General features: G+C 43.2%; 1 protein-coding gene across 1 annotated transcript in view; it reads right to left on the bottom strand.

Moving 5' to 3' along the window:
- Positions 1-24606, bottom strand: part of syngap1b (synaptic Ras GTPase activating protein 1b) — a gene marked incomplete at its 3' end in the record, with an annotated part of 199681 nt that overhangs the window by 154171 nt on the left and 20904 nt on the right. Inside the window, exon 2 of the mRNA XM_056286999.1 lies at positions 10379-10484. Coding sequence (XP_056142974.1) covers positions 10379-10484 — 106 coding nt within the window. The remainder of the gene's footprint in view (positions 1-10378; positions 10485-24606) is intronic.

Raw genomic sequence — 24606 nt, 5'->3', positions numbered from 1 at the left:
GAGCAAGTTGAGGAGAGCCTGGAGAGGTGGAGGTATGCACTGGAGAGAAGAGGAATGAAAGCCAGTAGGAGCAAGACAGAATACATATGCATGAACGAGAGGGTGGACAGTGGAATGGTGAAGATGCAAAGAGCAGAGGTCATGAAGGTGGATGAGTTTAAATACTTGGAGTCAACTGTTCAATGTAACTCGGAATGCGGAAGAGAGGTGAAGAAGAGAGTGCAGGCAGGGTGGAGTGGGTGGAAAAGAGTGTCAGGAGTAATTTGCGATGGAAGGGTACCAGCAAGAGTTAAAGGGAAGGTTTACAAGACAGTAGTAAGACCAGCTATTGTTGTATGGTTTGGAGACGTTGGCAATGACGAAAAGACAGGAGGCAGAGCTGAACGTGGCAAAGTTGAAAATGCCAAGATTTTCATTGGGAGTGAAAAAGAAGAACAGGATTAGGAATGAATATACTAATGGCACAGGTCAGGTTGGATGGTTTGGAGACAAAGCAAGAGTGGTGAGATTGAGATGGATTGGACATGAGCAGAGGACAGATGCTGGATGTATTGGGAGAAGGATGCTGAAGATGAAGCTGCCTGGCAAGAGGAAAAGGAGAAGGCCAAAGAGGAGGTTTATGGATGGGGTGAGAGAGGACATGCAGGTGGCTGGTGTGACAGAGGAAGATGCAGAAGACAGGAAGAGATGAAAATGGATGATCTGCTGTGGCGACCCCTAATGGGAGCAGCCGGGAGAAGAAGAAGATCATAATGAAAAGAAAGCAAACTAGAGATATGGAAAAGATGCTAATTTATCCACATATTTCTAAGTTATTAGCACTCATCATTGTTCATTACATCTATTTTATTCATTTATTACTTAGTAATTACCAGTGATCATAGTTCAATTACATCTATTTTACTTGTGTATTACCTGGTTATTTCTGTGCAATGTAAAATATTACCTTGTTTGATTTGGAGCCCACAGTTGTTTTGTATTTCAGTTTGATATAACAATATTATTAATGATAAGCAAAGGCCAGCTGGTTGGGATGGTTTCATCCCAACATGTTACATTATAGTTATCAATCAAACGGAGAGACGCAGTCCAACACAAAGATGAGTTAAACTAGCTGGCAGTCTCACTGTTGTAATTGTATGGGAGCACTATTATTATGTAAGAGTTCAATGTGGACTGAGAATACATTGCCTGTTTCCAGGTAACCAACAAAGAATTGGAGCCACTGATGGAGCGAACACAGTAAGATGTTTGATTTTTGTCCTTCCTTTGAAGTTTTGTCAGTTTTCGAAAGTAATTACTTTGGGTTTGACTGCAGCTTGATTTAATGACATCACAAAGAAAAGTGAGCTCTGTTCATCTGTAATTGCTATCGTTGCCCTCTCTGGTTAATTTACCCCACATTTCAGAAGTGGCAACTAAATAGGTTGAAGATCTCAGGCTTCTACCCGAGAGAAGGAATGTGTTGCAGTTACCTTGAAAATAAAATGTTGTTCAACAAGCTGTGGTAAAAGTGCCAGTCTAGTGATTTTGAAAAGTTTGGCATGCATTAATTTGAATTTCATTGGAAATCTCTCATGTCCTTAATGAGTTGATTTTTCCATCAAACAAAACAACTGTGATAATACTTAAAACATCATTATTAGAAGCAGTATTTTACACAAAGTGACCTACAAGAGTCATCTATTAGCCGATAAAAGCTGTGTCTTTTACAGGCGAGAGTGCTAAACAGCAGTCATATAAGAGCCAAATGTCCATTAATGTGTTTGTTTATCATGTGCCTACAGTGTTGTTGTGCATTTACAATGCTTCTCCTTGTGTTAAACTGAGAAGAACAGTGTCACACACACAATCACAACAGTCAAAGTGGCTTAGCCAAGTCAATTCCACCATGCAAAAGAAGTTCAGCGGTCATGACAAGACACATGCCCTGCACCTATATCACAGCCTTCGCAGCTAAAGTACAACATAGTGTAATGTGTGAAGGTCACATGTTGTCAGGTGACTCTGACTGACTGTTCTTAATGAGCCAGCTTTTTATTTCTGTCTGTTAAAGCTCAGTGATAGCCACAGGAACGAGTCAGTCCTACAAGGACAACTCGTTGCCAATCAGCTACCGATCAGCTTAGCGTTTATTTATTCTTTTGGAAAAGTTATTCTGTTAATAAGGTTTTCACCTGAGAACTGAGCAGCCACAGACGAAGTCTATCGAGCATTTAAACACCAAACATGAAAGGCCAAATTCATTAACGGGATTATCAAATTCTTTCTCGGCGAGACTAATGAGGGTTAGAGAGGGTGAAAAATGAGGGTAAGTTTCTCTGTGTTTGCCCTGTTTACACCTGTTTGAGTCGGCATACTTCTACACAGAAGGAAACGTAGGGAAAGGAGTACAGTAGTTTGCCTCTTTGTATCATTGACTGAATCGGTACATCACTTTCCTGTGTCTAAATATCTGATTGGAGAAAGACGTCTGTTAAATAATTCTAATTCAAAACAGGAATGTCCTGAGGACATTTTGGTTTCCCTCTCCGTCAACTCTAAAAAAACACAGGCAGAATCTGATATATGTTCATACAGGACAAACTAGTCCCACTTAAACCAATTAATAACAATATGGGTTTCACTTCGACACTTACAGTACTCATACTGCTTAACACTTACATTCCAGGCATCCAGGTAGCGTAGTGGGCTACTCCGTTGCCTACCAACACGAGGATCGCCAGTTCGAATCCCCGTGTTACCTCCAGCTTGGTCAGGCATCCCTACAGACACAATTGGCTGTGTCTGCGGGTGGGAAGCCGGATGTGGGTATGTGTCCTGGTCACTGCACTAGCGCCTCCTCTGGTTTGGTCGGGACGCCTGGTCGGGGGGGAACTGGGGGAAATAATGTGATCCTCCCACATGCTACGTCCTCCTAGCGACTCCACAAGTATTAGAGGAGGCATGTGGTAGTCTGCAGCCCCCCCCCCCCCGGATCGGAAGAGGGGGTGGAGCTGCGACCAGGATGGCTCAGAGAGTGGGGACCAGGTACAATTGGGGAGAAAAGGGGGGAAAATCCACAAAAAAACAACAAAAAAACACTTCCATTCCTACATGTAATGCCTGGTGATGGCCAAAGCTAAACCTCCTTTCAGGTCTGGGTCTGTGTGTACCTACAGCAAGGAGGGCGTCATGAAAACGATGCAGCGTTCTCTGCTAATACATGGACTGTATTCACACTGACCAAGGGAACCAAAACTTGACTAGAACCAAACATGTCTGTATCACCAAATATATCTGTATCACCACGCAGCGGGAAAAGGTGTTCACATTTAAGACGATATGGCTCTCAGCTTAATGCACTTCGATACGCACAGCGTAAACTTCATAGAAAGCTTTGGTTAAAAAGTAATTCCAGGCTCTCATTGTTACTGGATCCATTATTAAGGTACTAAGACATTTTAATTCACAAATAACCCTTGAGAATTAATGCAAAGCCATCATAATAGATGTCAGTCTTTTCTGACTGAATGTGAATGCTGAAAGTCGTAGCTGTTTTTAACAAAAAATAATATAATAATGATATGAGAGAGAGCAAAACGTTCAATTGCTTTGGTTACTTAAGAAATACCATTTTCCCCCGTCAGAATCATGAAACACTAATTAAGCCAGATATTTGCATAAAATGCTTATTCCGCACTGCAATTATGGAGCAAGATTAATACCTTAATTATATGTTAATTAGCTCATCTTCAAATTGTTTTGAAACCTTCAAGGTGCAAGGAAGTACATGGGGAGGGAAAGTCATTGCATCTGCATGGATCTGTGTTTTACGACTTTGCAGTGGGAGCCAGGAAGCTTACTGAGCCTCGCAATTTAACTAATCGCAGATCCAGAGATAAATATCTTCCATTCGAGTGCATTATTACATCAGGCATCCAGCTGGGGTTGTTGTCAAATCTCCCCATTCATCAAAATCATGTGGAAGACTCAAGCTTTTACCCACAGCTGAACAATGAAGTGAAGCTGATGAATCAGTGTTGTAATAAACACGTGAACGGGTAGCAGACTGGGGTGTCCTGCAGCTGCAGGTTAGTGCCATTAGCAGAAGAGCAGAAGTCATCTTATTAAACAGCCTTTTTTGGCTTTCGTGTCGCTCACTGCGGCCTTAACAAGTCAGAGTTTGCTTCCCATGGACTAGATATATGGACTAAATGTTTGGACTAAATGTATGAACAACCAACAAACTGCCCAAGTGAAACAGGGCAAGACACGGGCTGTGACTCGAGTCAGCATTTTATTCCTTCATAAAAGCCTTTGCACTACCCCAAATTTTTCACGTTAAAAGCTAAATATGACCTTATGTTTCGTCCACTGAGCTTTCTGATGGATGTGAAAAAATGCAGAAATCAAAACTGTTCCAAAAACACTTGTGACAGATAACTTTTTCAGAGTTGGTGTGTAGTGGACAAAACTGGAGGGTGTATTTATTTCTTAACCTTGTCCACTCGCACATGAATGATTTTTTTTTCAATCTTTTCCTTCTTGAAAGTTGATTCAATCACCCTGTCAATATGGTCCCAAATGCTTTATTTTCTTTCTTTCTTTTTTCCCTTTTCCTCCCAATTTAGCAGCCAATCGATCCCTATTTTAGTTCAAACACCCACCCTCGTACTGCATGCGTTCGCCAACTGCATCTCTCCGGCCGGCAGTCTGAAAGGAGACGCCTCGCCACTTTCGTGACAAGGCGAATCCAGGCCGAACCACTGCTTTTTCCGACACACACAGCGACGCATTCATGTGACGAACACAAGCCGACTCCGCCCCCCTCCCGAAGACGCGTTGCCAATTATTCCTGCTTCATCGAGTCCGGCCATAGTCGGATCTGACGAGACTGTGGCGCGAACCCCGGTCCCCAGTGGGCAACTGCAGTGACACAAAGCCGATGCTTAGACCACTACACCACCGCAGAGCAAATGCTTTATTTTCAAGTGTTAAATCATATTGTATTCTTATAATGGTGACATTGTGGCCCAGTGGTTAGTGCTGTTGTCTCACAGCAAGAAGGTCCTGGGTTCGAACCCCGGGGTTATCCAACCTTGGGGGTCAACCCAAGGTCCTTTCTGTGTGGAGTTTGCATGTTCTCCGTGTCTGCGATGGATTTTCTATCGGTGCTCCAGTTTCCCCCCACCATCAAAAAGACATGCATGTTAGGGTTAGTACTCCTGTCAGTTCACCTGACCGGGGCATGGCAAGAAGAACTGGAGTTGGTCCCCGGGCACTGCATGGAGGCTGCCCACTGCTCCTAGCTACACAGCTAGGATGGGTTAAATGCAGAGAAAGAATTTCCCCATGGGGATTAATAAAGTAGTAGAAAAATTTAAAAAATAATAATAATCATCTACATAATTCATCATGACGACTACTGTTACTTGACATTAATTTAAGGAGCTGTGCTCTTATCAGCCACTAATATACAATCGCAAATGGGCAAAAACAATGTGAGCAATAAAAAAAAAACGTGACCAAGCAATGAATTAAGAAAAGCAAACTAGAAAAATGCTTTTCCACAGAAAAAGCGTGTGAATGCTGAGCTGCTGAAAGAAATCGCGAAAGCATTGCTGAAAATGGATAAATAGGAAAAGTCAGAAAGTCACTAGCCTACCTGAAATACCTGGGAACTGAAATGTGAAATGGCTGAATATTTTAAAAGTTTTAAAGGTATAAAAAACTGAAAAATTTGCCATAATGTGCTAAATATATAAATAGTTTGATTGTTGAATGGTTTCTATAGTTTAAAGTATGACAAAGTGGAAGTGGTGCCACTAATAAAGAACTGCAAAGCAACTAATTAGGCTGGCAAATGAGCTTCAAATTGATATGCGATGTCACAATCGGACTGAACATTCTAATAGGCAAAGTGTATGGCAGAATTGCTAAACTTTAGAGCTGAATTGTTCAAAAACTATAAAATATTTTTAAAATCTGAATAGGATTCTGAAAGAGCTGAATGTCCTGAACTGTTTAAGCTTTAAATGGGGTTTCTAGCTCAAAAAAATTAAGGAGGAGATACAGTTCAAAGGTGATGAGGGTTTCAACCTTTCCCCATAGACTTCCATTGTTTCGAAAACGTAGAAAAAGCTTAATATGTCTAAAAGTATAAAAGATTTCAAAAAACCCGAAATGTGAGTCTTAATGGGCTTAAAGAGATGAACATTTTGATACCTGAATGGTTTCAGTGGCTAAAAGTATGAAGGAGTAAAAGAGGTGGAAATGTTGCAAAAGTCCCCCATTGACTCCCATTCAAAAAATGACTGAAAAAAGTTGAATATTTCAAAAAGTTCAAAAGGTATGAAAAATCTGAAAGGGGAGCACTAATGTCCTTAATGAGTTTAACGTTTTGATAGTTGAATGGTTTCAGTAGCTAAAAGTATGAAGGAGCTACAAAGTGTCAAAAAATGGGCGGAAGAAAAATAAATAAATAAATAATTAACTGCAAAGCAATAGTGTGAATGCCCAACATTCACACTAATTAAGTACAAGGACACAATGTCACAGATGTGAAGCATAACTGTTGGATGACTTTGTTGTGAATAGAGTGAAACGGGATCGTTGTCTTAAGTTTGTAATAGGAAGTACGCTGGTGTACTGACAGCATATTTTCAGTGGCATAGCTAACACTACATATTCCATCCATTATCCGAACCGCTTATCCTGCTCTCAGGGTCGCAGGGATGCTGGAGCCTATCCCGGCAGTCATTGGGCGGCAGGCGGGGAGACACCCTGGACAGGCCGCCAGACCATCACACAGGGCCCACACACACACACACACACACACACACACACACACACACACACACACACACACACACACATTCATACCTAGGGACAATTTAGTACGGCTGATTCACCTGCCCTACATGTCTTTGGACTGTGGGGGGAAACCGGACCCCCCCGAGGAAACCCATGCAGACACGGGGAGTACATGCAAACTCCACACAGAGGACAAACCAGGACAACCCCCAAGGTTGGACTACCCCGGGGCTCGAACCCCGGACCTTCTTGCTGTGAGGCAACCGTGCTAACCACTGCGCCACTGTGCCGCCCACATTACGTATTATTTACATCATATCCTGATACGGCATTTAACAGTGACATTAGGAATTAGAATTAAAACAGCTTTATCAAAAAACTGATTTGTTTGAGCACGTGATAGCGCATGTCTTCCTTGCACCTCTGTCAATAGCATTTCAGTGAAATGCTACCTTGAATGAAACCGCATGCATACCAAGTGGGGATGGGACACTTACCATTTCTACTATATACGATTGGTAATGAGTAAACTGTTTGAATTTTGACTATCAGAACAATCATGTTGGATTACTGTGCTTGAAAAGGTCATGGTTTTGCACTGTAAAGGCAGGGTCACTTAATCTGGCGGGTTGCAAATTTTGATGCAACAGGGGGTAATATGTCAAACTTAATGAGCCATCTGCATGACCGCCACCAGCTGCTTTGAAGCAAATGCAAGGTAAATCAACTTTTACTTCACTGCATTTGGACTTGTAATTGGGAAAAATTTCGTGGTTTGTCTGTCAAACTTGCTCATAGCTTATCAACATATAGCGAAAGGCTTTCGGTGTTACGTGTGCTAGCAAACACACCGATTGCATGAGTGTTGTCCTGTTGTATGTGTTTCTGTCCAGTGTGTCTGCATTCTAAAAATGGCTAAAAGAATGTTCCAACAGGAGAAACACTATTGGTATCACTGTCTTCTCAAGACTCATCTGTATTCATGCATGCAAAAAGTTTCAGTTTCAAGTAAAATGTGGTGAAATGATTTCAGTATATATTAGTAGTACTTTTAAAACATTTTCAGCATATGTAAATGATGCCACAATAATACCGTAAACTGTGATCATTTTGGTCATTATAACCATCCCATCCCGTTCATACCATCCCATCCCTTGTACCAAGAGACACAAGTAAGAAACTAAGAGAGAATAGTGGTGGGGGTGCAGAAAAAAAATATAACACCGCAAAATCTTTAACGTCACACAACGGCATGTACTTATGTTGTTCTCACTCAAAAACCTTTTTTGGAGGGGTCACAGATTGTTCACAGTTGTTACAGTTTAGCATGAGACTTAATGGCAGTTTGTGAGTGAACGAGTTAGAAACGCATTCTTGAGGTGCTTCACACTTAAAACCATAAAAACCATCTCACGGACACTCAGCCCAAGACAGGGCCACGTGTCAAAGATGGTTCCCCAGAGACTCTAATTACCAACTGTCCTGGGGGGGCTTCAATGTGCCCAGCACCACAGATGGTCTGTAGTGGCGTCAGTGCGGCGTGGCCCACGGCTTAGCGCATTAGCATATGCGAGCATGTTGGTGGGGTGTTTGCTGCTTGTTTCTGCACGGTAAAAGGAAGTTGTCCTGCTGAGTCAGCACGCGTATGTCAACATGCAGCCAGATCGTGTCAGTCAAAGTGTCAGTGTTTGACCGCTTGGCGGCAGGGTGGCAATCCCCATACGAGTGTGTGGTGTGTAAACTGTGAAGAGGTGGGGAGGCATTCGTCTTGTTGAATCAGCACAATTTCTTCCAGAGCAGAGAGTAAAATCACAGACGGAGGACGTCGCAAGGGAGGGCCTTAAAATAGCTGAGTGAGACAGAGAGGTGGAGGGCGAAGGTAGAGAGAGAGAGAAAGAGAGAGAGAGAGAGAGAAAGGGGGGGGGTTGCAGAGTCAGGCTGAACCAAGCAAACAGAGAGGTGGCTGGCACTCACAGTCCATAGAGAAAGAGAGAGGACAGCAGAGAAAGATGAGGAGGACCATAAAAAGTCAGACCAAAGGACTAAAAGCCCTGAACGAAATGGGGTCGAGAGGAACCAAGGTGACAGAGAGGAAATGATGGAGAGGAGAAAAAAAAAAGATCTGAGGCCTGTCGACAGGGCTGTGGCAGAAATAGACAAACGCAGGCAGTCATCAACGTCAGCGAACTCAGACAACACGTTCAGTTATCAAATATCAATATATGACTTCCCTTCCACAATAAGATCTTTTGTAGAAAGCTATCAAAGGAATCAACCCTCTTAAGATCTCAGTTTAGAAAACAGTCCAAGGGGGCTGAAACATGTTTGAAGCACCAGCTGAAGGATTTCACTCAGAGCCAGATTTGATGGCATTTGAAAAAAGGTGATACTGAAACCTGACAAAATACCCCTTTTCCACCAAGGAAATTCGAGGGCTGGTTCAGAGCCGGTGCCGAATCTCAAACCAGTTCTTTGCATTTTGACAGCCAAAGATCCAGCTCTTGGCCAGGAAAACTAGTTCCAGAGCGGCACCAACTCTTTGCTGGGCTAGAAGAAAGAACCCCTTACATCTGGGGCTGGGGCAGGCTTATTGTGACCAACAGAAGATACATTACTCGGCAGCAACAATCAGTTCTGCTGAATAATGATTGCGCCCCTTAACACTCCGTAATGACAATTCAAATCAAAGGAGATAGGAACCAAATGGTTTTATTAGCGCAAACTTTATTGGATCGACTTTGACAGAGTAAATTTGAAACCCCTAATTCATTTTTCTGCATTTAAAAACCTCATTCTAATATAAATATCTGAAATCCTATGCTTAAAAGCACATCGACAAAGAACGCCGAAGAGTTCACCCTGAAAAATACTGAGAGATTAATGAAGGAAACCTTGTAAATTTCAGACCAATCACCCCATAAGAGAACAAGGCAGATAATCACAGCTTCCTTTAATTTTATAATGGACATTTGTGTTATGATATTTAAACAAACCATCTGTCAACAGGGAAACAAAAGCCTCTTGTCTATGAGATCGGTCTCTTGAGAAAGCTCCAGCTAGTTCACAGCAGGGTCTCTGAGCTGGCTGGACGGCTGGTCGCCAGTTTGTGGAGCTTCTCAACTCCGAAAATGTTAGAGCAGAATTTTGATTCACCATCAATTTTTATAAAACTGCCAATATTCGAAATCTGCACAGTTGATTTTGTCCCTCAAAAATTCTCAGACGTGAATTTAATGATGAACTAGCATACGAAATTTGTAAAAAAAAAAAAAAAAATTCAAACTACAGAGTTGATTTCTTGCCTCATCTTCGGAGACGTATACAGTTGTGTACAGTGACGTAATGACGTGGCTCTCTGGCCAGCTCTACCCTGTGGAAAAGCAAATTGGTTCTTAAAAGGTTCACAAGTTGAACCAACTGTGAACCGGCACTAGCACCAGCCCAGAGCCAGAATTCGCATTGGTGGAAAAGGGGTAAAAGAGAATTCCGGCATGAAAGCAGGCTACATCAGGGAATGCTGCCAAAGCCTACGTATTGACCATGTTAAATTCTCAGCAGAAATAATTGTGGGAATGGAACTCACCCATCTCAGGATGGTGCCGGCCCTCCACAGGGACGCTGACTGTCCGCCTCAGGAGTTTGTTCCTGTGGGCCTCAGAGCGCCTCTCGCGCATCAGCAAAGGGTGTACCTGCACGCACGCGCGCACACACACACACACACACACACACACACACACACACACACACACACACACACACACAGAGCAAGAAGTCAGTACACTCAACGAACACACACACACACACATACATACACACACACACACTCAAACATGTTTACATGTAGTCAATAATCTGATTGAGGTGACAATCGAATTAAGGTGATAGTACAATTAAGGTATCTTCAAGTATTTGTAACAATAATCTGAGTTTACAAGACTCATTGCATAGTCAAACAATGGAACGGAAATGACACTGCATGAGACCCCACTTCCAACATAATTTTCAAGACTTTTTGAAAAATGTTTGAGTTTCTGGTCTTTCACCCATCCAAAAACTTGAGGACATTAAGCCCCTTCACCTTACTGATCATGAATGTTGCTTGTCTTGCTCCAGAAATGGCTGTTTACTACCTCTTAAAAAGAGGAGGCAATACACAGCTGTATGGTTGAGGCGCTGGCTAACAGGATCAGTATCCAAAAACAAATCCAGGTCAGATGCCGGTAACTTTTTGGTGCATGTATACAACCAGTTTTTCCAAAGCAACTCAGATTATGGTATTTACAAAGCACAGTAAATGGAATGATTGACAAAAAAAAATCTCCTTCTGTTAATCACATTGTGTTTCTATCGATTTAGACCTTAATTTGATAGCTTGATTAAGGTGTTTACATGGCAGTTGGAATAATTAAATTATGTCTTAATCCGATTAAAATCAAATGTTCACCTTGCATGTAAACACACTGATGCACAGAGTTATATACACCGTTCACTCTTTCTATTTTATAGAAGGAAGTACAGGTTTGACATTAAACTCCACCAGAGCAGACTAGATGTAAAGTTTCAGGGAAAGACAGTTGGTAAAACTGCTGTAACTGAGACGTCAAAGCTGCATAGGGGCAATATGCATGATAAAATAATGGCATTTAGGTGCTGTGAGTGCTAGAGTTGGTTGCCCCAATTCTCAGTGACGCAAACTGCATAACATAAGACCCCTCAGATCGTCCACTCTAATTAGCTGTGAATGACTGGTACAATGGCAACAAAATGTAGGTCCGCACATGAATTTGCGTTTTACTTTGTATAAAGGAGTGTTGCAAACAAGCACTTGCACAGGATTTCACTGCACTGTAGAAAGCGAAAGCAAAATCCAGTCCTGCTGCTTCATCTTCTGTATGAAATAAAAGACCTCAAGAGAGTGTGAAAGTAAAATTATGAAGGTAGCGTGCCAAAACAAGACTATCTCTTGGGTCCGCATTTGATAGATGGAGTAATTTTAAAGAAGATTTGGAGATAAAAAGTAATCCAGAACTAGTTCACTTTCTTTTGGACAGGTGATGTCTACTAAACTTGCTTACTTCATATCTACATTAGCATAGATTACATTAGATTCAAGCTACACAGTGAACAGGAGGCAGTTCCATCTATTGCCGAAACCACCACAAATTCCCAAAATTCTGAAAAATGGGTTCTGTCTAAAAGGTTATTAAGAACATTTCAAACCCAGAAGAGAAAGTTAGTCATATTAGTCCATTATATCCATCCATCCATCCATCCATTATCCAAGTCACTTGTCTGAATTCGGGTCACGGGATGCTGGAGCCCATCCCAGCAGTCATTGGGCGACAGGCGGGGAGACACCCTGGACAGGCCGCCAGTCCATCACAGGGCCGACACATACACACCTAGGGACAATTTAGTATGGCGAATTCACCTGGCCTACATGTCTCTGGACTGTGGGAGGAAACCAGTTCTGGGTCCTGGGTTCAAACCCCAGGGTTGTCCAACCTTGGGGGGGGTCATCCCAGATCAACCTCTCCCCATGTCTGCGTGGGTTTCCTCCAGGTGCTCTGGTTTCCTCCCACAGTCCATGATAAACAGATAGATATTTCAAAGATAAAACCATTGATAAATTTCATTTTAAAGCAAGTATCTATAGCTGCACTGAGTCATATTAAGGTATGCAGGGGTTCTGACGCGAGACCACAAACCACCGGTTTTGCATCCCATCTTGCCCTGGCACATACTAGGTATTCAACATGAATAAAAGCCAAGTTGATTTGATTCAGCTAGCGAGTGAGAAAAGTTATCAAAACAAAGACAGGTTGATATTTTCCTGGTGGTAAAGACATAGAATGGAGTAAAGACATAACAAATACCTCACTGCACCGGTGCATTCAGCCCCAAAGTCCCCAGATTCATAAAAGTGAGACTTGAGGGAAAATGAATTAGAGAGGGTATCACACTAATCAGAGATACTGCATTTGAAACACTCCAGCGGTTTGTGTTTGGGGGGCCTACAGTCACAGAAATATAGCTTATGCTATAAAGCACAGAATAAAAATCTTTACCGGTATCTGTCATCTTTATATTTACAGTGCTACATCCTTATTCACAAAGAAATGAAAGGCCCTAACAGAAAGTTAGATACAACATCAAATATATAACACTGAAAAAAAATGTTTGTACAAAATTCAAGGAAATAGTTTTATTTATCAAGTCAAAGTATTTTGTAAATCAGCAAAGATAGATTCATGTCCATGCACTATGCTCTCTGTGTCTTTACCAGCATGCAAGGGGTCAAATAAAGAAGTAAGTGGTGACTATTACAGCAGTATGGTTTCTGATACGGCACAACCCTGCAGCATGTCCTGACAATACCAGCCATTTATAGCAACGTCATTTTGGAGCATAAAAGAGAGGGTGAACACACACAGGGCTAATGTCAGAGGGTGGTGTGAACTGCAGGATGCAGTGGAAGATAGTGCAGCCTGGGGCAACTTTGGGTCCAGGCCAATAACAAAGAGAGACACCGGCAGGTCACTCCAAGCCACATGTCCCACAAGAAAATGGAAAAAGAAACATGCATGCTCCTATCAGCTTTAGCGAATGAGAGAGAGCCTGCTTCTTCTGTGTACATGCATGTATTCCCTGTTTCTGGGAGTGCATCTATGCAGTAAAGACTATTTGTGGTCTATGTACTTAAGTGTGCCTGTATAAAAGTGCATTAAAATTTAATACGCACATTGGTGCAATACATGCACACACAAATGCAATCAATCACCGAGTTATCTACAGTCAGTCCAGTCTCAACTTAGAATCACCAACCAACATCATCAATCAGCAGGCTTAGTTTGGCTACACACTCCTTCTTAAGTCCGATTATACCACACTGATAAGATGCTTGGGATATGCTGCATTGCAGACTCCACAATGAAAAATTCATTGTGTATAGGTATTGCTTATGAGTCCAAAACCATCATGTCAAGAGCATGTCAACGTTTCTTTTGAGTCACCTTGCAACTTTGTTCGAGTAATAATGTACCAAGAGTTCCATTAGCTGATCTATTCTTAATACTGTATATGCTGTGAGCATGATATTAACAATTTCATGCCCTGTTTTGACACTTGTTTGTAAGGATCTGTTAATTTTTCTACTCATTCTGCTGATGTCAGTAATGGGTTCATATCTCTGTGTAGGAATGATTCAAGCTCAAATAGAACAGAACACTCTTTATTAGTAATTTTGTACATAAACCCAGCCACTGTGGATGCACAAGCCAGCATTCTTAGTGCTGGTCACAAGCCCAGATAACTGGGCAGTGTTGCATCAAGAAGGGCATCCGGTGTAAAACCTTTGCCAAATCAAATACGCGGACCATAAATCAATTTCCATATCGGATCGGTCAAGGCTCGGGTTACCAACGACCACCAGTGGTACTGTTGGCCAGCAGGGTGCCGGTAGAAACTATGCTACTGTTGGGGGAAGGAGAAGGAGAGGGGGAAGGCATGTCCAGTGGCAGCGGGAGAAGAGGAAGGGTAGAAGTGTGGAGGTGAGAGTCAGAACCCTGAATGTTGGCACTATGACTGATCAAGGTAGAGCTGGCTCAACGATGGAAAGAAGAAAGGTAGGTAGGTATACTGTGTGTGCAAGAGACCAGGTGGAAGGGGAGTAAGGCTGGAGCATCAGAGGTGGGTTCAAACTCTTCTACCATAGTGCAAATGGGAGGAGAAATGGGGTTGGGGTAATTCTGAAGGAAGAGTATGTCAAGAGTGTGCTGGAGGTGAAGAGTGTCAGACAGAGTGATGAGTATGAAGCTGTAAATCGAACTTTTATTGATAAATGTTATCAGCATATATGCCCCGCAAGCTGGGTGTGAATGGAAGAGAAAGAAGAATGCTGGAAGGAGTTGGATGAAGTGGTGGAGAGTGTACCCAGGAAGGAGACAGTGGTGATTGGAGCGGACTTCAATGGGCATGTTGGTGAAGGGAAAAGAGGTGATAAGGAGGTGATGGGTAGGTATGGTGTCAAGGACAGACGGTAGTGGATTTTGTGAAAAGGATGGAAATGGCTGTGGTGAATACATATTGCAAGAAGAGGGAGGAACACATGGTGACGTACAAGAGTGGAGGAAAGTGCACACAGGTGGACTGTGCATCTTAACTTCTGGAGTGATTCTGAATTGCTGGTTCATATAGAATAGAGTAAGTATCATCTTTCTTGCTTAACAAGTTGCTACTAGTCGCTACTAGTCTTATTCCAGCTGCTTGAGCATTAGTCCTTTTGTCTATACATCTGCTGCTGGTTCCTAGTGGGATCTTATTCTAGCTATAGCTGTCTTATTCTATTTACTTACTTGTCTTATTTACTTATTCTAGCTGTAGCTGTTTTTCATCTAGTGTGCCCTTAAATATTTCTTGTTGCCTAGCTGTTTTGACTTAGTTATCCTTTTAGCTTATAAATATATTCTTTGGTAACTTGCTGTTTGCAGTTTTAATAGTATTGTGTGAGGTTTGATAGAGTTTTACATAAGTGTCCAGTTTCTGCGCAATAAGCCTATTTTCAGTGTACCTCTTTGGCCAATTGGGTGTTAAGTGGCCATGGTGTGGCCTGCACTCATGGCAGACAATTAGCAATCAGTGTTCTTTAAACCACTGCTGGTACTTGGAAGCATTAGCTTCCAAGCGTCAGGCAAACAAACCTAGGTTGAATGAAGGCTAGAGTGAACAAAGGCAAGCGCGACTTTTTCAAGCCAAGACTTCGTCAAGCACGGACTGCTCTTTTTAGATCCAGTCAGTCATCTGTATTTTGTGTACCTAGTATAGACTATGTGTTTCCTTCGCAATCCTGTCCTTTCCTCTTCCTGGGGCTGGCATAGACGTTGGGTCACTCCTAGGCGCTGTGACCCTATCAATCTCATCTATCCCACTTTCTCCACTCACGTTGAGCAAGCGGTGATGGGAGGGCTCTGGAATTGCCAGTCTGCGGTGCCGAAAGCTGAGTTTATCTCAGGCTACGCATCCTTGCTCTCCCTCAACTTTCTTGCTCTAACTGAGACCTGGATCATGCCAGAAAACACTACCACACCCGCAGCTCTGTCTGATGTGTACTCTTTTTCTCACACCCCCAGAGCTGGGAGGCGGGGTGGTGGTACTGGCCTGCTAATCTCCCTGAAATGGAAATACTCTCGTTTCCATTCCACAATTTTCTCCGCCCTCTTTTGAATTTCATGCTGTTACTGTCTCTTATCCAGTCAAACTCACCACTGTGGTTGTGTACCGCCCACCAGGTCCCCTTGGTGAGTTTCTGGGGGAGCTTGACACACTTGTCTCGCACTTCCCTGTTGATGACTCTTCACTTATCCTTCTTGGTGACTTAGACATCCACACTAACAAGCTAGGTCCTCTTCTCTCTTTCCTCTCCTCCTTTGACCTTCACCTCTCATCCTCACCTCCTACCCACAAGGCCGGCAACCAGCTGGACCTTATCTTTACTAGAATCTGTCCTATTTCCAATCTCTCTGTTACTCCCCTCCAGCTCTCTGACCACTATTTCATGCCCTACTCTCTCTCCTTCTCTTCACCCCCCTCAGCTCCTTCCCCTACCCAAATGGTTTCCACCCGTAGACACCTCCGCTCTCTCTCCACCACTGATCTTTCTTCCTCTTGTTACATCTATCCTCCCTACACCTGAATCTTTCTCTCTTCTACCCCCTGACACTGCTAATGATCTTCTTCTCTCTACCCTCTCCTCTTCTCTGGACAATCTCTGTCCCCTCACCTCCAGGCCTGCATGCCCAACTCCACCTGCCCCTCAACTTTCATTCTCTTCTTTCCACTTTCTCCTCCTCCCTTTCTGCTGCTAAGGCTGCCTTCTATTGCTCTAAAATCTCATCCTCTGCCTCTAATCCTAAGAAACTCTTTGAAACCTTCTCTACACTTCTTCATCCCCCACCTCCTCCTCCTACTTCCTCCCTTCTCCCTGATGACTTCGCTAACTTCTTTGACGAGAAGGTAAACAACATCAGATCCTCCTTTTCTCACCACCCGGTTACTGCTGCTTGCACTATCCCACCCTCTGCACCCTCCCTCACCTCTCCACATCCCAACCTATCCCACCTCGCTCCCCTCTCCCCCGACGAGGTTCTAATCCGCATCACATCCAGTCGCCCCACCACATGCTCCCTTGACCTGGTCCCCTCCCCTCTTCTTCAGTCTATAGCACCTGAACTCCTTCCCTATCTAACCCACCTAATCAACACCTCCCTCCAGGCAGGATGCTTTCCATCTGCCTTCAAGACTGCTAGAGTCACCCCCCTTCTCAAGAAACCATCACTTAACCCTTCTGACGTCAAAAACTACAGACCGGTTTCCCTTTCTATCCAAAACTTTCGAACGTGCTGTCTTTAACCAACTTTCTGTGTACCTCCACCAGAACAACGTCCTGGACCCCAACCAGTCTGGGTTCAGGGTGGGTCACTCGACAGAGACGGCCCTCCTTGCAATGACAGAATCACTGCACTCTGCAAGAGCAAACTCTCTCTCCTCTGTCCTGATACTCCTGGACCTGTCAGCTGCGTTCGACACAGTGAACCACCAGATCCTCCTCTCTACCCTCAAGGGGCTGGGTGTCACAGGCTCTGCACTCTCAATGTTTGCAACCTACCTGATGGGACGCTCCTACCAGGTGACATGGAGGGGATCTGTGTCGGAGCCTCGCAGTCTGACTACAGGCGTTCCACAGGGTTCTGTTCTGGGGCCTCTCCTTTTCTCCCTGTACACATCCCGTTTGCTGCAAACGTTGCATCGGTTGCTCGCTCCTGCAGTTTTCTCTTCTATAACATCAGGAGGATTCGCCCATTCCTCACCAATGAGATGGCACAGGTGCTCATCCAGGTTCTGGTCATCTCCCAGCTGGACTACAGCAACTCCCTCCTTGCTGGCGCCCCGGCATCGGCCATCAGACCTCTGGAGCTTGTTCAGAAAGCTGCAGCTCATCTGGTGTTCAACCGCCCTATGTTCTCCCACAAAACTCCCCTTCTCATGTCCCTACACTGGTTCCCAGTAGCTGCTCACATCCAGTTTAAGACTCTGGTGCTAGCCTACAGGGCAGTGAAAGGAACAGCTCCTTCCTATCTCCAGGCCATGGTCAAGCCCTACACCCCCACCCGACCACTTCGCTCTGCTGCCTCTGGACGCCTGGTTGTCCCGTCGCTCAGAGGCCCTTGCTGCCAATCAACCCGGTCATGGCTCTTTTCTGTCCTGGCCCCAGAGTGGTGGAATGAACTTCCCACTGATGTCAGGACAGTGGAGTCGCTGCCCATCTTTCGGCGCAGGTTGAAAACTTGCCTCTTTAAGAACTACTACCCTGTTACTCGTTCTTGGCACTTACTGTATTCACTCGTTTAAAAAAAAATCTCTTTCTTGCACTTTTACTTTAGCACTGATTTTGCTGTTAGATGCTTGTTTAGATGCACTTATGACCTCTGATGACAAGTAGTTCTCCTGATTTCCTACATTAAATGCACTTATTGTAAGTCGCTTTGGATAAAAGCGTCAGCTAAATGAATGTAATGTAATGTAATGTGGACTATATCTTATGTAGAAGGCGCGATCTGAAAGAGATTAGAGACGGCAGAACGTAGCTAGGCAACATCAGATGGTGGTCTGTAGGATGACTTTGGAGACCAAGAAAAGGAAGAGAGTGAAGGCAGAGCCAAGGATCAAATGGTGGAAGTTGAAGATGGAAGACTGCTGTGTGGAGTTCAGGGAGGAGTTAAGACAGGTGCTGGGTGGTAGTGAAGAGTTGCCGGATGGCTGGTCAACCACTGCAGAAATAGTGAGGGAGACAGCTAGGAAGGTACTTGGTGTGTCATCAGGACAGAGGAAGGATGACAAGGAGACTTGGTGGTAGAGTGAGGAAGTACAGCAAAGTATAAAGAGGAGGAGGTTGGCAAAGAAGAAGTGGGTTAGAGAGATGAAGAAAATAGACAGGAGTACAAGGAGATGCAGCATAAAGCGAAGAGAGAGGGCACAAAGGCAAAGGAAAAGGTGTATGGTGAGTTGTATGAGAGGTTGGACACTAAGGAAGGAAAAAAGGACTTGTGCCGCTAGACCAGTGGTACTCACTAATTTTCTTAGGAAAGCCACTTATGAGTAAGACCCTTCCTCAAAGAGCCACAGAGCTTGCAAAACATTTCGCAAATACAAAGCTACACATATAGGCTATACGTCTTCCCATGATCCCACGCTGTTACGTAGCCTACGTTCTTTGACTCATCTTCAGTATGCTGCCATTTGCTGGATAATTCATTTCAATGTGCTAAAACAGGACACAAACGGAACCTATAGAAGTAAGTTATATCTATGTTCTTATTGTTATCAGTGGATCTATATGAGGCACAAAACAAAGTCTCATGAGCCACATGCGGCTTGCGAGCTGCGTAAAGAGTAACACAGGGCTAGACAGAGGGACTGAGCTGGGAAGGATATGCAGCAGGTTAGGGCGATCAAGGATAGAGATGGAAATGTGCTGACAAGAGAGGAGAGTGTGTTGAGAAGGTGGAAGGAGTACTTTGAGGGGCTGATGAATTAAGAAAAAAGAGAGAGAGAGAAGGTTGGGTGATTTGGGGATAGTGAATCAGGAAGTGCGGTGGATTAGCAAGGAGGAAGTGAGGGCAGCTATGAAGAGGATGAAGAGTGGAAAGGCAGTTGGTCCTGATGACATACCTGTGGAGGCATGGAGTTGTTTAGGAGAGATGGCAGTGGAGTTTTTAACTAGATTGTTTAACACAATCTTGGAAAGTGAGAGGATGCCTGAGGAGTGGAGAAGAACCATACCGGTAACAATTTTCAAGAATAAGGGCGATGTGCAGAACTGTAGCAACTACAGAGGTATAAAGCTGATCAGTCACAGCATGAAGATATGGGAAAGAGTAATAGAAGCTAGGTTATGAGGAGAGGTGATGATTAGTGAGCAGTAGTATGGTTTCATGCCATGAAAGAGCACGACGGATGCGATGTTTGCTTTGAGAATATTGATTGAGAAGTATAGAGAAGGTCAGAAGGAGTCACATTGTGTCTTTGTAGATTTAGAGTTAGCATATGACAGGGTGCCGAGAGAGGAGGTGTGGTATTGTATGAGGAAGTCGGGAGTTGTAGAGAAGTATGTAGGAGTGGTGCAGGATATGTATGAGGGAAGTGTCACAATGGTGAGGTGTGCGGTTTGAATAAACGATGGGTTCAAGGTGGAGGTGGGATTACATCAAGGATCGGCTCTGAGCCCTTTCTTGTTTGCAATGGGGATGGACAGGTTGACGGACGAGATCAGGCAGGAGTCTCCATGGACTATGATGTTTGCGGATGACACTAATCTGCAGCGAGAGTAGGGTGTAGGTTGAGGAGAGCCTGAAGAGGTGGAGGTATGTACTGGAGAGCAGTAGGAGCAAGACGGAATCCATATGCGTGAATGAGAGGGAGGACCGTGAAATGGTGAGGATGCAAGGAGTAGAGGTGACAAAGGTGTATGATTTTTAATACTTGGGGTCAACTGTCCAAAGTAACGGGGAGTGCAGTAGAGAGGTGAAGAAGAGAGTGCAGGCAGAGTGGAGTGGCCAGAGAAGGGTGTCAGGAGTGATTTGCAATGGAAGGGTACCAGCAAGAGTTAAAGGGAAAGTTTGCAAGATGGTTGTGAGACCAGTTATGTTATATGGTTTGGAGACAGTGGCACTAACAAAAAGACAGGAGGTGGAACTGGAGGTGGCAGAGTCGAAGATGCTAAAATTTTCATTGGGAGTGACGAAGAAGGACAGGATTAAGAATAAGTATATAAGAGGGACAACTCAGGTTGGACGGTTTGGAGACAAAGCAAGGGAGGCAAGATTGACATGGCTTGGACATGTGTGGAGCAAAGATGCTGGGTATATTGGGAGAAGGATGCTGAATATGGAGCTGCCAGGGGAGAGGAAAAGAGGAAGGCCAAAGAGGAGGTTTGTGGATGTGATGAGAAAGGACATGCATGTGGCTGGTGTGACAAAGGAAGATGGAGAGGACAGGAGGCGATGGAATCAGATGATCTGCTGTAGTGACCCCTAACAGGAGCAGCCAAAAGTAGTAGTAGTAGTTATTTTGTACATACACACAAATGAAATTTACTCTCTGCATTTAACCCATCCTAGCTGTGTAGCTAGGAGCAGTGGGCAGCTGCCGCGCAGCACCCGGGGACCAACTCCAGTTATTTCTTCCCACTGCCTTGGTCAGGGGCACAGACAGGAGTATTAACCCTAACATGCATCTCTTTTTTGATGGTGGGAGAAAACTGGAGTGCCCGGAGGAAACCCACACAGACATGGGGGGAACATGCAAACGCCACACAGAAAGGATCTGGGACAGCCTGGGGTTCGAACCCGTTCGGACACCGTGCCACCCTAAATCATGTCCAGAATGCAATCTGTGAATAAAGATGGTCTCTAGCATGTTCAAGCAAGTCACTCCTTGGAACCAAGGAGTGACAATTTGGCTGGTACCCAAATTGATTTATCCGGCGGAAAAGTTATGGGAATTATTTCTCAACGTATCTGTAAAAGTTGTCTTCAGGCTGTGCTTCAGTAATAAAAACCAGAGGCCGCATCTATATCCTGTGTAAATCATTAACCACAACCCTAAAATCAGTTTCATTAATTGTAAAATTTAGTTAAGTTATTTTGACATTTGTTAACACATAGTGTCATATTGCCAAGGATAACAAAATAAAGTTAAAAAATGTGTTTCCATTGTGGTCCTGGATGGTGAGCAAACTGCAGATCTGGTCAATATTTTGTTGCTTCCTTTCTCAAAAAAAAAATCTGAAATTTAACTTTAATTACATGTACTACAAACTGCTGTTGACACCATGATCATTTTGCTTTCTTCCATTAACAACACCTGGAAGTTTTCCCAGATGTTTTATTTATTTATTTTGCTATTCAGTTTCAATGACTGGGACAGTAGCATGGATGTCAGTGGTGATTATGACTTACTAAGGCAGCACATGCTTAAGGGTCATGGTCCTGTGTTCAAGGCCCAAACAACCACATTAATTTCCCTGTAATCATAATGAGCCCATTGTCTTTGTTTAGTCGTGCTGTATGTTCAGCATATCACCAAGTTCCTTCTATGTTCAAACTTGGCTGAAAAACAAAACACCAACTTCAACTGAACTTCTGCAAAAGCACTGGCATTCAGTCAATTACGAAGGTTATTCCCATCTAAGAACAATGTTTTTCTTTTTTATTGCTACAGCACCACCATTTTCTATGAAATTATTGTTTTATTCAATACTGTCAATCAGAGAGAATAGACGCCACTTTTTTCAATGATGGATGTCTCCATCTGGGACAAAACTCTTGAAAGTTGTCTCAAACTATGACTTTTAGAAATACGGTCTTGCCAAAAACACAAAGACATCGCTTCAATTTGAGTTTCAGGCCTCGTTGTGCCTGGCTTGTCTTTAACAATCCTAAAATGATTTCTCTTCACCGGATTAACAGGGACATTTCAAATAGTTTTGGGGAGAGTTCAAGCAGTCTGTCTGACCAACTGAGTATGTTTTAAGCCAGCGGGTCACAATGAAAAATTACCCTCCATCGATTCATCATTGATCAGCAATGTAAGCTGTTACCTGGCTTTATAGTGGCTATGTTTCTTTATGGTGTTATAAATGCAGGTAATTAGCAAAGTGCTGGCATCATGCAGAAATAAACTCTGACCGTGGGGATGAAGCATCAAGGGACAGAGGGAAGGGCTGGGGGAGGATGAGACTCGTAATCTCATCGAAGCATTTTTTGCAAATATGGAAGGGAAAACGGTTGATGGGGAATTTGAACAGTTAAAATGATGTTTCAGGTTTGAGTCTTCATCTGTTACCATGGAGTCCAAGGGAAGCAGACAGACCACACTCTCCTTCATCCAACAGCTGGGAGACGGTTATAAAATAAGCACCTTGGAGGTGTGCTTGGTATATGCAAACACATAAAAAATGTCCTTATAGTTTTCATCAAAACTGCTGTGTGTCCTCTCATTTGCATTCCTATTTACATGATTATTTTATTTACATTTTATTCATTTTATTATTTTTTACATCCATCCTTTTGATGTAATATTTTATTTTCTTATTTTCTATTTTCTAAGATGCTCCAAAATTGCTTTTAATTTGCATTACATTCTAAAGCACTTTTAAACTGTCTTTTTATGTATCTTTATCTTGTGATTATTTTCATTTGCCTGTTGCTTTCTGATTTAAAACATAAAGTTTATTATTATTATCATTATTATTAGTAGTAGTAGTGACAGTAGTAGTTGGCATAGTAGTATTAATATTATTATTAATATTATTATTAGTAATAGTAGTAGTTGCAGCACTCATCTTCTTCTTCTTCTTATTATTATTACTATTACTACATAAGAACACAGTCATGTACAATTGCTACATCAACGCTCGTTCACTAACTAGAATCTAAGCGAGATCAAACATTTTAGAGTATCTCTTGATGCGTGCTCAATAATCCAAGCAAGGAAATCACAGCAAGGTGAATCAGTTCATGTGGACCCAACGTTTATTGGGAGAAACGTTAGATCACTCATCTAAGTGACTTCATCAGTCTCAGCTGACTGCAGGTATCCCAACCCTTATAAACAGCACAGTGGCATAGATGGTTTTTGGTCATTATGCAACTATATTGTTTATAAGAGTGAGGATACTTGCAGTCAGCTGAGACTGATGAAGTCACTTAGATGAATGATGAAACGTTCTCCCACTGAAAGCTATGTCCAGATGAACTGATTCGACTATGAGCGATATGGAGAGTGATAAAATATATCGTCCTCAGACAGCTCCAGACCTAAAATGTGTCATCTAGCTAACAACGCTAGCTAGTTCCAATTCATAAACATAATTATTTGTCTATTTGACATCCACTTGAGCAAAAGCCCGCTAAGTGCCCCCCAATCCACAGTAATTCAACACTACCAGGGTGACTCGTGCAAAAGACCCAGAAAATTCCACCCTGACACATCACCCCACCAAAGACCTGCACTCGGGGATGGGGGCTTTCATTAGCCAGCATGTGGCAGCACTTGATGGGTTGTTCGATATGATAAGGATAGAAGACATGGAATAATCCTGACACTGGTCTTGCCACAAGCGATTACAGAGAAAATCAACATCTGCAAAGACAGAACTGACCCCCGTCATTTCCAGGTAGGATCGCAAACATAAAGGTTAAGGATGCCCCTTAACCTTTATGTCTGAGAGTGGTACCAGGCTAAAATGGAGTGTCTGTACTGGACATTTTACCCAAGGCTAACATCCAATGCCAGAAGTCATGCATACTACTACTGCTACTACTTTTGGCTGCTCCCGTTAGGGGTCGGATCATCCGCCAAAAGTCATGCATAACATTTCATAAATAAAAGGAGAATGGCTTGATTTACTACATTTTTGGCACGAGGAAGCCTGTATTTCTTTAACGGTGGAAAAAACCTGATTCTGTCTCAATTATTTTACCTATTGAGCCTAAACTAATAGTCCAAGTCTGCACTTTTCAGCAAACGTAATGGATCAGATTGGTACTTGGTATCAGCTGATACTCAATAGATTCAAATGTAGAGTTGGTATCGGCAGTGAACAAGTTAAATTGGTGCATCCCTAGTAAATGTGTACGTTACATCCTAATGCTGGAACTATATAATCCGTAACCTCCAACCAGGATTTTGGTTCAAGGTTCTGAATTTCTACCTATTTTTGAATTAAATGGTGCAGCGACGTTTCTCTCTTTT

Source organism: Lampris incognitus, chromosome 9 (genome assembly GCF_029633865.1).
Source record: "Lampris incognitus isolate fLamInc1 chromosome 9, fLamInc1.hap2, whole genome shotgun sequence".
NCBI lineage: Eukaryota > Metazoa > Chordata > Actinopteri > Lampriformes > Lampridae > Lampris > Lampris incognitus.
Note: the sequence above shows the minus strand (reverse complement) of the source record. Positions and strands in the feature narration are given on the sequence as shown.